This window comes from Calonectris borealis, chromosome 3 (genome assembly GCF_964195595.1).
Source record: "Calonectris borealis chromosome 3, bCalBor7.hap1.2, whole genome shotgun sequence".
NCBI classification, from domain to species: Eukaryota; Metazoa; Chordata; class Aves; order Procellariiformes; family Procellariidae; genus Calonectris; species Calonectris borealis.
In genome coordinates, this window is record NC_134314.1 from 73,505,206 (window position 1) to 73,519,032 (window position 13,827).

The following is a 13,827-nucleotide window of genomic DNA, read 5'->3' on the forward strand; positions in this document are numbered from 1 at the left end:
ATTAGCTTTAATGCCTTTAGCAAGCTGCATGCCAGAAAGTGCCTTGCTATAATTTCACACCTAACTTGTCAGAATTTATGCTCTTTCATGTTTTCCTCATTTTAATTATTACAGCATTTTAATTATTATAGCAGCTCATTTGTATCACTGTAAAAACTTGATTTTAAATTGCAATGTTTATGTGAAAACCCAAGTAATTCCTTAGGAATGGCTGCTCATCTCTACTGTACAAAAATTACAGGTAAAAGCTTTTTTATAATTAAATTTCTTTTCTGTAGTTACTTTACCTTTAATATTTTTCAAAACATTTCTGAGCCATCAAAGATACTGCCTCACGGTACTCGCAATGCTCTTGCAAGATGCCTCGGGATAAGAATAATCCGTTTAACCTATAGCCTATTCTACCACTGATACAACGGGCAGGACTTAGGATTAGTCTGAGGGAAAAATACAATAGCCTTCTTCGAAGACTGAAAATATGACTATGCTCCTAAAAGCAAAGTCAATAGTCAGCTCTGAGATCTGCTCCATACTGTTCCTGTGTCTTCAAGGCCAAATACGCTCAGTTTTCAGTTAAACGATGTTTCTCCCCAAACACTGACCTGAAAACGTACGATGGGACACAAAGATAATCGAGCTAAATTCTCAGTTGTTTTGGTTCTATTATTAACAAAAGTTTTTCAGATTCCAGCCTCAGCCACCTTGTGCAACTTGCTTGTTTCCATGTATGTGAAATGAAGACCTGTGCAAATGTACTGGAGTTGCAGCTGGGATCAGAAGTAGGCCTATTAGCTGGGATTCAATGGCCGTCTGCCTCCTCCTCTATGCCTTCTGTTGCCTCAAGAGAGGTCAAAGTTATCAAAGAAGCAATTTGCATAATCTCTTACTGCTATAATTTTTATTCAAATGCTATTTTTAAAGCAGAAGCAGTGACAGAGGTTTAGCTGGAATGTTACTGATTAAAATAGCATTATGATTTTATTTAGTAAGTTAGTCAAGAAGGAATGAATTGTCGTTGCAAGCTTTAATTGTCTGTCATTAAAAAGTTTGTGGTGTTTTGTCATCAGTGACCCTGGATTATTTATGAGATATAGCTAATGCTGTATCCGAATGCAGCTCTCCCTCTGTGCCAGAGCTTTAATAAAGCTGCTTGTCCATGGATTTTTCATTTTGTTATACTAGGAACAGGAAACATTCAAAAGATGCATCAGGGAATCAATCTCAGATGAATAACAGAAGCACCGTTATAAACCATAACATCTTTAGTGACTGATATGCTCCTTAGATAAACATGACAGTTGCTTGAAAGATACCAGCACCAACCCTTCAAAATGATCTCCTGATACACAAAAAAAAACCAAACCAAAAAACACATGAATTCTTGATACGTGGGATGCAAGGGTTTGGCTGACTGGCCCTTTGGGATTTAGACCACAAATAAGTTTTGTTTTAACTGCAACAAAGTATGAAATTACATCTGTATGGGTTTGGTCCAAAATCAGACAGCCCATCAATAGACCTGATGAAAGGCAACTGAAACAATGCAAGCATCATGAAGATATGGGATGAAATGCAAAATCTGGAGGCTGAAGTCTTTTGGAATTGCACTAAAAGATGAAGATAATGCCGTAGGTGGTCTCAGCCTTCATAATCCTACAGGTATAAACACATTATACAGAAAGTTTAGAGAGGGGAAACTCTGCTCATGACGGAGAGGCTCAGACAAGAGCATGCAAAAAAAAAAAAGTGTGGCTTTAGTAAAGACTGCCAGCTGATGGGAAAGAACAGTATGAAAAAGGTGGTGGAGAGGAATAGGAAAAAGGTAGCAGACTGCAGAGCACAAGCTCTGTGTATACAACGTGTATTATAGCACAAAGAAAGGAAAGATTCAGTAATTCTATGAAAAAATACTTAGCCTATCTCTACAATATGTTGTGGGTTGTCAGAGCCAGTAGAACAGAAACATTTGATCTAGGTTTTTCAAAGGATGATTTAAGGGAACATGGACTTCACCTTCCACTACAACTCAATCTGAGCAGAGCCTTTACAAATTCAAGTCCCGTGAAAATCCAAGCCTAAAATAAGGATTCAAAAATCTGCATTGTAACTGGCAAGCAGAGAAACCATATCCTTCTTTGCCATATTCAGTGGTGAGACCTGGAAGGCGGCCAACCTCCTCCAATGCCAGGATCGCTGGGCGGGGGGCACTGTGGATCAACACTGGCCCTCCTCATTCCTCCAGTTCATGAACCATGCCCACCATCCCAAACTGCCAATATGAAATAGCTCAATTTCTCACCTGATCCAAGCGATTATTGTTGGTGCTGCTGTAATTACAAAAGTAAACCACTCACCTTGACTCTAGGAGAAAGCAGAGCCGTAGTAATATGTTTGGCAGATGGACCTGTAAAACGCATTTCCCTGCACCGTAAGCTCAGGGAGCAGATTTACCCAGAGTGAGTGTCATTGTCATGTCAGGCTGTCAGCTACCTCAGTTTTCATCTCAAAATGGGCCATTCATTTTGGGCCACAAGACGTATTTACAGGCAAATACTCTGCTGCGTAACCATGCACATACGAGCGAACTCCAATCTAACAAGTACACGCTAGCAGGGAACAGTAAATACAGCAGACTTGAGCGTGGATGCATACAAGCTCCATGTGGACTTGGAAAGCCACGCCAAACTTCCTTGCTACACCTTTACTGTTGCTCGTATTTTAGCAATCAGACCGATACTATCTTGGATAAACCTTTTGGTGCCACAGTTCTCTCTCTCATGCAACACACACACACAGTCTGGAGTGGCTTCACCTTCCTCAGCAGAACAAGAACTGCAGCTGTTATGAGCTGCCAATCTTTGCTGCAGAACTTGCCAAAGAGAAGTTTAGCTTCCGAGACAAATCTTCCAAAGACCTAGTGGATCTTTTGAAAAACACAGAGTCCTGAGAAAGCCCAGAAGTGATCAAATCCTTCCAAGAGCTCCTATTCTTAAAACTGCTTAGTTTATTCACAATGGGATTTGAAACCTCTGAAAGACAGAAAACAACATATTTTCCTTTTATGGAATTGCAAAAAGAAAGGATATTTCCACTGATTGTGCTTATCACTGATTGGTGCATCCACTAACTTCAACGCATCCCAGATCAGGCAGTCCGGTTTTTCCCTGCTCTCCAAATTTTGTATTTTCATTGCTGAAGAGCTAAATAACATATCTACAGCTTTTGATACTACCTTTAGCTTTATAAAACAAACCAAGGAGCAGATCAGATGTGCAGAATGTCCTAGATGCTATCGACCTAATTGGGAACAAACATCCTTGGGGATATGCGCTGTGACTCTTCCTCTTTCCTGCCTTTCTTGCACACAGAGAACTGGGAATTTGTTTTACAACACAAGAGAAAAAAATACAATTAAACACTCTTCCTAGAGCTTAAACTGCCTATTTTAGTATACACATTGGTTTAGAGCGTAAAGTAATTACTCTGCTAAGTAATTTTGAACGTTCAGATTTCAGAGGGAGAAGAAAGGAACAGTTTGTTCACATTTCCTATTTTTATTTTCTATTTTCAGAACAGGATGTTGGGTGATAAAGAAGAAAACACCACCCAGGCAGAATGTAAATTCACATGTGCTGTTACCACGGGCACAGTGTTCAAGTCCCCTGAAAGTCATGGAAAAGCAGGGAGATTACACCACCTTCTGGACAAAACTTTTTAAGTCGCACATACAGTTACTTTGCTTCACATAATGGATGGGAATTTGCCATGGAAGCATTACACAGTTAGTTACTTCCCAAGTCCACCCTCATATTTTACCTCTACACAAAATTTAGAATTTTCCTCTTCTGTAGAAAACTTTCATACACAGTGATTCCTCTTGAGAGTATTATTTAGGGAAAGCACAAAGCTCTTTTAGAGTGTGAGGCAAAAGAAAGGACAGCATATTTGGAGTCTCTAAAGTTTTTGAACATTTGAACGTGTTTGAAGTTTTCCAAAATTCTGTTTTAAGAAAGTAGCAGATGCAAAGAAGTGATAAAAAAAAAAATATCTCAGAATTTAAATAGAATCTAATCCAAGCTGCTTTTGTTCTCACATCAAGAGTGCAGATGCTTGTAGAAGAGAGAAAGGTTGTGCATTTGTGCACATGAGATGAGCCAATATATTCCCTTTCCATATACCAGTCACAACCCTCTCCAGAAAGTATGGTTCATGAGAAGCAGGCAGACTATTAGAAGCTGCAGATCACTTGTCCTAATTTTTTCTTTCCTTTCATTTTGTGCTGAACAAAGGCAGAATATAGGATGATCACTATTTAAGGACACTGCACAAAAAGCACTGTCTCCTTCCATCAGACTTCTTTCAACACTTCCTACCCAGAGTTTTTGCTCTAGGAGGTTGTGCCTGCAAAGACATCCATTCCAGTTCCTCAGAGGGGAAAAAAAACAGCAGGATCTTCCCTCCCTCCCTTTGCTTTCTTCATAACACAGCAACTCTTCCAGCAATGATTCTCAGTTCCTGAACATTTCCAAATGCATAGCATCCACACCTTGCCAGAGCAGCCCAAGAACAGGGTGGGAGAAAGGCTGCCACAAGAATTTATTACTTGTGGTATCAGTAAAGGTATCAGTCAGACTACAGGGAGCACTGCTAAAAAGGGGGGGATAAGGAAAGAAAGAAAAGCATCTCTCAGCCTTCTCCACTTGCAAAGAGTTTCATTTTGATGAGGAGTGGGAAAATGCTCTTTTCCACTTCCAGCACAGGAATCATCTGAAGGCATGCCCCACCTTCAGCGCTGCCCCAGCACAGGAGCAATCTTCAGCACGGTGCAAAGGCTTCCGAGGTTGATCCCACCCTTTTCCTAACTCCATCAAAGAGGGCTTCACCATCTGCCTCAGAAGACCTCAGCCTTGCAATAACAACAAATGGCAGCATCACCCTCCTTACTGGGTTTAAAGAGAAGGGGAAGCTCATAAATAGAAAACATCAAGACTGTGTCACCAGTTTTCATGAACAGAATGGATTTAAAAAATCACAAAAGTTCACGTTACCCTGTATAATACTACTACTATAGTTAAAAAAGTTCCCTGTAAATGTGATTCTTAAGGAGCATCACATTTGTATTGTATTTTCAAAAAAAGCACATTTGACAGTTTACCTGAACAATATATTTTCTTACAGCTGATAGCATGAGTAATTTCATTGCACTCAGTAAAATTTGCTGTTTGAAAAGTTTGTCAGTCTTCTTGCTTTAGAGTACGATCTACACATTCTCCACGCAAAATGTAACTTTCAAGAAACAAAGGGGTTTTTTTTGGTATGGGGAAGAAGTGTTTTTATAGGGCTTCTGGTGCCAAAGAAAATTTATGAACTCCTGCAGAAAGGTGAGAGGATATGGGCTATTTCTGAGGTGATAAAAAACATTTTATTGCCTATTCTTTTACATTAGATGTTGTTAACTTTTACCCCATGCCACAGAAGTTGACAAGGCAGAAGAAAATTCTATGTTTTGCTGTGCATAGTGTGTATTTTCTGCCTCTTAAAAAAACACCAAAGATATGAAACCCACACGTGCCCATTTCAAAAGAAACTGTGTAAGTATTCTCTGCTTTCTGGCTACCAGCCAGGCTACGGAAATGAGCTACAGCCAGCAAAAATGAACAGGACTGACCAATTACTTTTCCTTCAGTTGTGCTCCTGAGAGTGAGGAGAGATTTTACATGTGAAGTTATGCTATAACTATTTCAGGCCTTTCAAAGAGGTAAGGAATACTTCCAAATTTTGAAGTAAATATAATCCAAGGCTCTGCAATTGGACTCTATTTGCCCCAATGCTGGGGAAAAAAGACAGACAAGATTTTGAGCAAATTTTACTGTGTTAGCAAAGAAATCTAGTAAACACAGTAATATTTTTAAATTTTTTAAATTTATTCTACCCATCTATCGATCCATCTATCTATTCAACAATCCGTCCGCCATCCTGTCCCCTCCGCCCCTTTCTGATCTCTTGTCAAAGGCAGTTCTGGCTGTCAAGGCAGGAAGAGTTTGTCACTTTGGACAAGAAAGGCATCAAAAAAGAGAGTAGTTTCGCAATTCTCGACTTGGTATCAACATTAAGAAAATACTTAATTTCAAGGAGAGAGTGGAAAAGGAGAAAAATAGGAAGCCTGTAGCTCTAAAGTATTCTACAAGATAAAACCAGATGGGTTCCAATGAAAACTTTAGCACCACAAAGAGCTTACACATTTTGTGCACATCGTTATAATCCACACAAATCAAAATATCTGGCATATGGATTACCTGAAGGCAACATTTTTATTAAGGCAATGAAGAAAATTATCCTCCTAGTGTCCTCTGACACTAAAATTTCCTGACATGCAGAATTGCCAACTTTTTTAAACTCGCAAAATTTGAGAAAAATTGGTGTGCATTTCAAAATGTGACACTGTCAAAAAGAAAAGAAAAAGCCAGCACAGGACAAATACACAACAGCTGGCAAGCAAAATATATTAAAAATCTCAATAATCAACTGTTAGTGGTAATGTCTGAACAAGTCAACTGGACTTCACTCTTAACTTTTTTATATTTTACCTTTCTTCACAGTTTCCTTATGTAAAGCTTATGCAAAACAAATCATTAGCATCATCGATAAAAGTACTCAAGTCATATTGCATTAAGCAGTTATCTGTGTCATTACACATATAGACAGACACCTGCACTCACAGTTCTCTGCTCTCTGACGTAAATGTCCCACTACTTACCTGATCAATGGAGCCACAGTTTTACTGATCTTCTGCTTCAGAACAATAGCAGCAAAGTATTTTTGAAGGTAAAAAGGCTACAGGCTTTGTCTTCTAGCTAGGAGGAGGACACTAAATGTTGTTACATGCTGTCTCAGATGAGAAATTTTACTACAAACACAGAAGAAACAAAGAAGCTTGAATATGACTTGCATAGTTAAAAGAAACAGAGATGAGAAAAAGTTTCCAGATTTCCTGATTTCTATTAGCATCAACCTATACTGAAGGTTTCCGATAATAAGAAGCTTGCTTGGATGGGAGCTGCAGTGATTTGGTGCCCGCCCAAAGCACCTGTAACAAGGGAGGAGGGTCCCAGCTTTGGGAAGACGAAGGGGTTTAACGCAGAACTCCCGCAGACATATCTTAAATGCACATGCGATTTTATGGGTTTGATAACATCCAGCAGTTTGCCTCCTACAGCAAGAGGTAGGAGCTTTTAACTTGGTTTAGATTGTGATGTTGGTGGGACAGCAATCACCAATTTCCAACTCTGCTTTCTAATCTATGTAATCCACTAAAGCAACACTGGATGGAAATTGCCTTCCTTCAGTTACTTTCTGCTTCAAAGCAGCTCTACAAATCCAGTTTTTGAATTGTGTCTAATCCAGAACCTCTTATTGCAGTGGACTCTGGTGCAGAGATTCACTGACCTGGAAGTGAATCACCTTTCTGTACATGGTCCTTCACTGTGTTTTTCCCATCTCAATATATTCAAACTGATAAAAGATAAGTTCTGGAAAAGCTTTACTTTCTTTATACTAAAAGAGGAAAGACTGCCATATCTCAGGTGGAGCAGCAGGTCAGCAGACAAAACTGTAAATTGTATAGATTTATTCTGCAAGTGTTAGTTGCAACTTTGGGCAGTTTTGGCCCAAAGTATGTGCTGCTTTGTGGGATCACCACACAGCTGGGCAGAATAACATCTCTTCTTCCCAGCACTTCATCTTGCAACAGCAGAGGGTGTTGCAGATCAGGTCTAAGGTGCCCTGAGGAGAACGATGTTTCTTACACAGCACTTCCCCCCCCCCCCCCTTTCTGGCTGATTCTGTTAAGTTTTTTGTAAGCATTAGCACCAACTCAGAAATAACCTGAAAATAATTATGATTGGAAAAAACCCCCAAACATATGCATGTATGAAAAGAGGAGGAGAGATTTAACACAAGGACACTGTTTCCTTTCTATTCTTCCTTGTCAATAAGTGAATGGGAAAAATAAAACAAAAGTTTAATCTGCATAGGGAATACTGAAGGAAAGAGAGGAATCTTCAGACTTGACACAAGACCAGTCTTACACATGAAATCCCAGAGGAAATCACTGTCCTGAAATAGGGGATCAAATCTCCCCCAGATACTGGAATATACACAGAGATGAGAAAGATTATCCAACACTTAACGATTCTGGGAGATTGCTTATTTCACAACCTGACGATTTCTAGGGCACCCTGATGAAAATCGAGACCCTACATGCTGTTTGTTAGCTTCCCCTGTTGTAAGAGTGAAAATCTATGGCGCGCAGAACAGCTATGGTGCACAGAACAGGAAGTCCTATGGATTCCCAAAGAAAAGTCTGCTCATTGCAAAAAGAGCATCCTTCTATTGATCTCCCGCCTCCCTCTCGTCTAACATCCCCATGGAAAAACCTTGGAGACTGAATCGTGCAAACCTTCAGGAAGATTTCCACATACTATAAACATAGGTCTTTTTATTTTTTAATTTAGAAAGAAAAGAGAAATAACTGATCCAAAACTGGGCACCGCTCTCATGACAATACCATACCATGCTCTCCTTATGTCTGTTATTGAGCAAAATAGCTCTATGGCTGGATACAGTACCACAACAAAGTAATACTGACACCTTCTAAATAGCTGCCTTGACTGCCTTATTGCAAGCAGATCATGACCCACTGAAATCATGTTCAGAGGAGGAATGTCACACTGTAATATCTGTATCATTGCTAAATACACAACGTTCAAAGATGCATCCTGGAAGCAGGGATTGGTGGACAGTCACCCATAATTCCTGGTTATGGACAGAAACCCATAATTTCTCCAAAGCAGCTGTGATAGCTGCTCTCAGTCAAAAGCCAGCCATCAGTTGCATGCACTACAAACAAAATTCAGTCTTTGATCCATGTGTTTTTAATATACAACTTGGTACAAACCACACATTTCAGCGGCTGTAGGCATTTCACGCTGACATGAATGCAACTGAGTCACCAAGCAAGAAGGGAAGTTTTACTCCTCCCTGGTTCATAAGATGTCGATGGCCCAGCCAAACGTAAGCAGGAAATCAGTTCTTCCGGAATGACATGCACAGCCCCACAGAAGCACCATATTTCTTGGTTTAGGCATAGGACACAAGACTGTCTTCTGAAGAAGTTAGCAATAAATAAGCATTGGGAGGGATGGACTGACGCAGAGAAGAGAGAACCCTTTCAGATTGACTGTGGGGTGCAACTTAAGGGGTAGATTAAGTGTTTTCTGTTTTCATTTCTCTACTCAAGTCTCCTAAGTCTCTTTCCTCAGCATGCTTTGTACTTGAAGTGCTGTAAATATGCGTTCTTATTTGTAATTTACCTAAAGTCAGTTTAACTGGAGGGTCATTTCATTTCAACTCTTAGTCAAGGTTGAGGGAAAATAAATATCCTGGTACTGGAGAATCTCCAAAGCATCAAGCTCCCCAAACCATTTCTTGAAGGTTTACTTAGATATTGCTGACACCATTTTGAGAATATTTTGACAATATTATTTGAAAGCTGAGTATGAGAGTATTAAAAGAATAAAAAGCCACTCCAATGGTAAACAGGAGCTTTCTGGCATGTGGCAAGATCACTGGAGCACCAAGTGCTTGCCCAGGAATGAAAACTACACAGTAACATTAAGAATAAAAGCAGAATATGTACCCTTCCCCATCAATCAAATCTGCTCCATAAAAGGGAGATAAATCTCTTCATTGACTAAACAAGACATAAACACGTACCTTTCAGCAGCCATGCAGATTTTGCCAAAGTTTCTATAAGAACAGCTTTTTGATGGAAAAAGTTACCTGGGTTTTTGTAGATGCTAAGCACATCCTTGAAATAATGAGGTAAGAATCTTTCTAATAAAAGCAGCACATCCTCCAACTCCTCCAGAATGCCCACAAGCAGAAAATTTTCATTAACGTTCAGCTTTGCTCTTTCAAGGGCCCATTCACCAGGCTCCCTGTATGAAATTAATGGAGGGAGAGAGAGGGAGGAGAGAAAGAAAACAAAAAAAAAGAGTTTAAATATGCATTTACTTCAGAAATTCAAGCCAAGAACACAACTGAATCAAAAAATATGCAGTGCTGTACTTCTAACAGAACATAAAAACCTGCCACCAAACCTGAGTGGCTTACTGAGCTTTTCTGCATAGAAATTGGTTTGGCATGTAAAAACATGATCATATTAAAAGGAGGTTAATCACTGTGTGGAAGCACTCCATTCTGAAGATATCTTTTGCTGAGTTATAGAATCATAGAATCATACAGGTTGGAAAAGACCTCTAAGATCATCGTGTCCAACCGTCAACCCAACACCACCATGACCACTACACCATGTCCCTAAGGGCCTCATCTACACATCTTTTAAATACCTCCAGGGACGGTGACTCCACCACGTCCCTGGGCAGCCTGTTCCAAAGCCTGACCACTCTTTCAGTAAAGAAATTTCTCCTAATGTCCAGTCTAAACCTCCCTTGGCGCAACTTGAGGCCATTTCCTCTTGTCCTATCGCTTGTTACTTGGCAGAAGAGACCAACACCCACCTCGCTACACCCTCCTTTCAGGTAGTTGTAGAGCGTGATGAGGTCTCCCCTCAGCCTCCTCTTCTCCAGGCTAAACAACCCCAGTTCCCTCAGCCGCTCCTCATAAGACTTGTGCTCCAGGCCCTTCACCAGCTTCGTTGCCCTTCTCTGGACACGCTCCAGCACCTCTATGTCCTTCTTGTAGTGAGGGGCCCAAAACTGAACACAGTATTCGAGGTGCGGCCTCACCAGTGCCGAGTACAGGGGCACGATCACCTCCCTGCTCCTGCTGGCCGCACTGTTTCTGATACAGGCCAGGATGCCGTTGGCCTTCTTGGCCACCTGGGCACACTGCCGGCTCATGTTCAGCCGGCTGTCAATCAGCACCCCCAGGTCCTTTTCCTCCGGGCAGCTTTCCAGCCACTCTTCCCCAAGCAAGTTGTTTAAAAGCTCAAACTTGTGAACTCCTCTATTTTGACTCGGAAGCATGACCCATCTCACAGGAGGAATGACTTCCTTGGGTGATGAAGGGTGCTAAGGGCAGTGTCCCTGAACCACATCAGGAGAATGCCTGCGAGCAATCACTGCCTGCTGTTACCCAGTGAATACCACACAGGAGGCTACCTGCCTGTTTCCCATCTTGTCCTTCATTTTAACTTCTGCCAAAGTCTCCATGAGCTTCCCTTTCCCTGCCATTACCCTTGACTGCCCTGGGGCTCTGCTACAGAATTCGCATTTGTTTGCTCTGACTGATACTGGTTTTGAAGATCAGTTTAGGGTTATTCTATCTTTTCCCCCAGTGGGAGAAGCTGGCAGGAGACCGGTACATCTTTATGCTTCTCTCGTCGTGTCATGGAAGCACAATTAGGCTTGACAAGCATATGAATCCTAAGTCCCTTAGATGAACTCATATTAATTTATGTCCTGCGAGCAGCAGTCAGCATTCATATTGATAAGGGATATAATGCCAGTATCCCAAACTAAAGGAAATTAGCTTTTTCCCAAGGTCCGGCCGGTATGATGAACATATGAGTCACGCAGGCTACCTGAGAGGGGCTGGAGATCACACCTCTTCCCTGACTTAGAATCATAGAATAGTTTGGATTGGAAGGGACCTTTAAAGGTCATCTAGTCCAATCCCCCTACAAAGAGCAGGGACATCTTCAACTAGATCAGGTTGCTCAGAGCCCCCTCCAACCTGACCTTGAATGTTTCCAGGGATGGGGCATCTACCACCTCTCTGTTGCAGTGTTTCACCATTAGGCTATTGCAAATTCTATGCGACAGTGAACTTCCAACATTTGTCAGAAGCTCTTCTGATGACATGCGGAAAAGCTTGTTGCTTTACACTCCCACTAGAGCAGATTTGGAGCAAGTTTTTCATTCCCTACCACCTTCTTTGTATTGGTCCATTTTCTGGAAGAGCGGAGTGTCCTAACAAATACTACGAGCTTCCTTCTTGCAGCTCCTTGTGAGACTAGGAAGTAGCTGAAGGAAGTGCAATGGCATGATGATAGGAGACACATGTATAACAAGCTACAAAAGAGTATTTCAATATACTGCTCAGAAACCCCACAGAGATATGTTGTGAAAGTATTCAGACACGTCATTATTGTTAATGGGATCACTCATATATACAAGTTAATTGTGCAAACATAAGCATTTGCAAATGAGGCCAAAACACATTAAGAAAAAAAAGTGTAATGAAAATGAAGTCATGAATCTGTTTTGTTTCTTAATCAGAAAGCTTTCGCTTATGCCAAAAAACTAAAGCAGGATTTTACAGCAAAGATACTTAGAAACTGAGACATAAGAATGACAATATTTTCACTTGTTATTACTGCTACAAAAAAGTATGGCTTTTGAAAGAACTTTTTGAGAACATGTGCAGTTGTTCCACTATGGAGAAGTGGTAACAATAAATAAATAGAATACCTTGAGGTTGAACAAACCTAATAAAGAACATGCTGTGACCAACAACACAAAAGTATTTGAAAACAAGAAGGTACTTAAAATTCTTCACATATAATTGCATAAAAGTTTACTATGCAGTATCAATAATACAGCAATATGAGAATGGCATAAATAGACACATTAAAAATGAACTACCTCAATTATAGCAGTAGAAGGCTGCACTTTACATAGTTTTAAGCATGATTACTATTTCTTACACGGACATAGAAACCTGGAATTCCTCAGATATAGACCTGATACGAGCATCTGAGCAGAGCTAAAACATGTATTACAAAATTGCAGTGCAGGTAAAATGAGTAACGAGCACATACAGTCACTACCATTCTCACCTTGCCAATCCAAAAAAGAAAAACCCACATAAATACATCCAGATTTGACAAATTATTCACGTATTAAATCAAGAAAAAAGAATAGTACTACATTTGCATTACCCTCCTTACTCCAAAATATATGCATGCGGTTACCACATACAGTGCTACATTGTACTTACACTTTTCTCTTGTACTTCAAATAACTGTTGCCTCTTTATTATCAGTTTCTGACAACAGCTACTGCTGAACAAATTGGGATATCTTGTATATATTTACCTGCATCTTGGATGCTGTCCACAGAAATACGGTATGATGTAAAATAGCCTGGGATTGGAACATTCAGGGTAGTTTTCAAGGATACATACATTAATGTCCTGTGGGGAGGAAACAAAAAAAAAAAAAGAAAGAAAGAGGTTGAATACTGCATTTTCCTTTTTCTATTAACAAGTGTTTTCTTTATCTCATACTTTATACAGTCACCTCAGTGTCAAAGGATTGTGCTGAGGCTATACCAAATACTTTAAAAGTCATCTACCAGTCAATTTATCTACTGCTAAATATCATTAAAAAGTTTCAGGAGGGAGGGGAAAAAAAAGAGTAATTTTGTCCTAGAATGCAAAAACCACATTTTTTTCCTTGCTGCAAATAACACAATTATTATACTGAGATTACTGCATGATTCAAAGCAGGACACATGGATCAACTTTCATATTGAGTTATATTTAAAATATTCAGGAGATTATTTTCAGACTCTCCTTCCTTCTAAATACACCCTGGGGGAAACCTGAAGTGGCCAAAATAAATCAAATTGAGACAACAATTATTTTCTTTCTTTTTTTTTAATTCTGCTTCATTCAATGACTGGAATGAACAAACGTAAGCTGTAATTTGCACAGCTTACTCTTGATATAAAAACATACATCACTTTTGATTACAATTCTGTACATTCCTCAGATGTTCAGAATTGAGCCTATTGTGTAAAC

General features: G+C 40.0%; 1 protein-coding gene across 2 annotated transcripts in view; it reads right to left on the reverse strand.

Annotated features, from left to right (window-relative positions):
* UST (uronyl 2-sulfotransferase) overlaps nt 1–13,827 on the reverse strand; it is a 180,029-nt gene that overhangs the window by 22,708 nt on the left and 143,494 nt on the right. For both annotated transcript variants that reach the window (XM_075146205.1, XM_075146206.1), the window contains exons 6-7: nt 13,121–13,218; nt 9,841–9,998 (exon numbers count right to left, since the gene is read on the reverse strand). In XM_075146205.1, the coding sequence (XP_075002306.1) occupies nt 9,841–9,998; nt 13,121–13,218 (256 nt within the window). The remainder of the gene's footprint in view (nt 1–9,840; nt 9,999–13,120; nt 13,219–13,827) is intronic.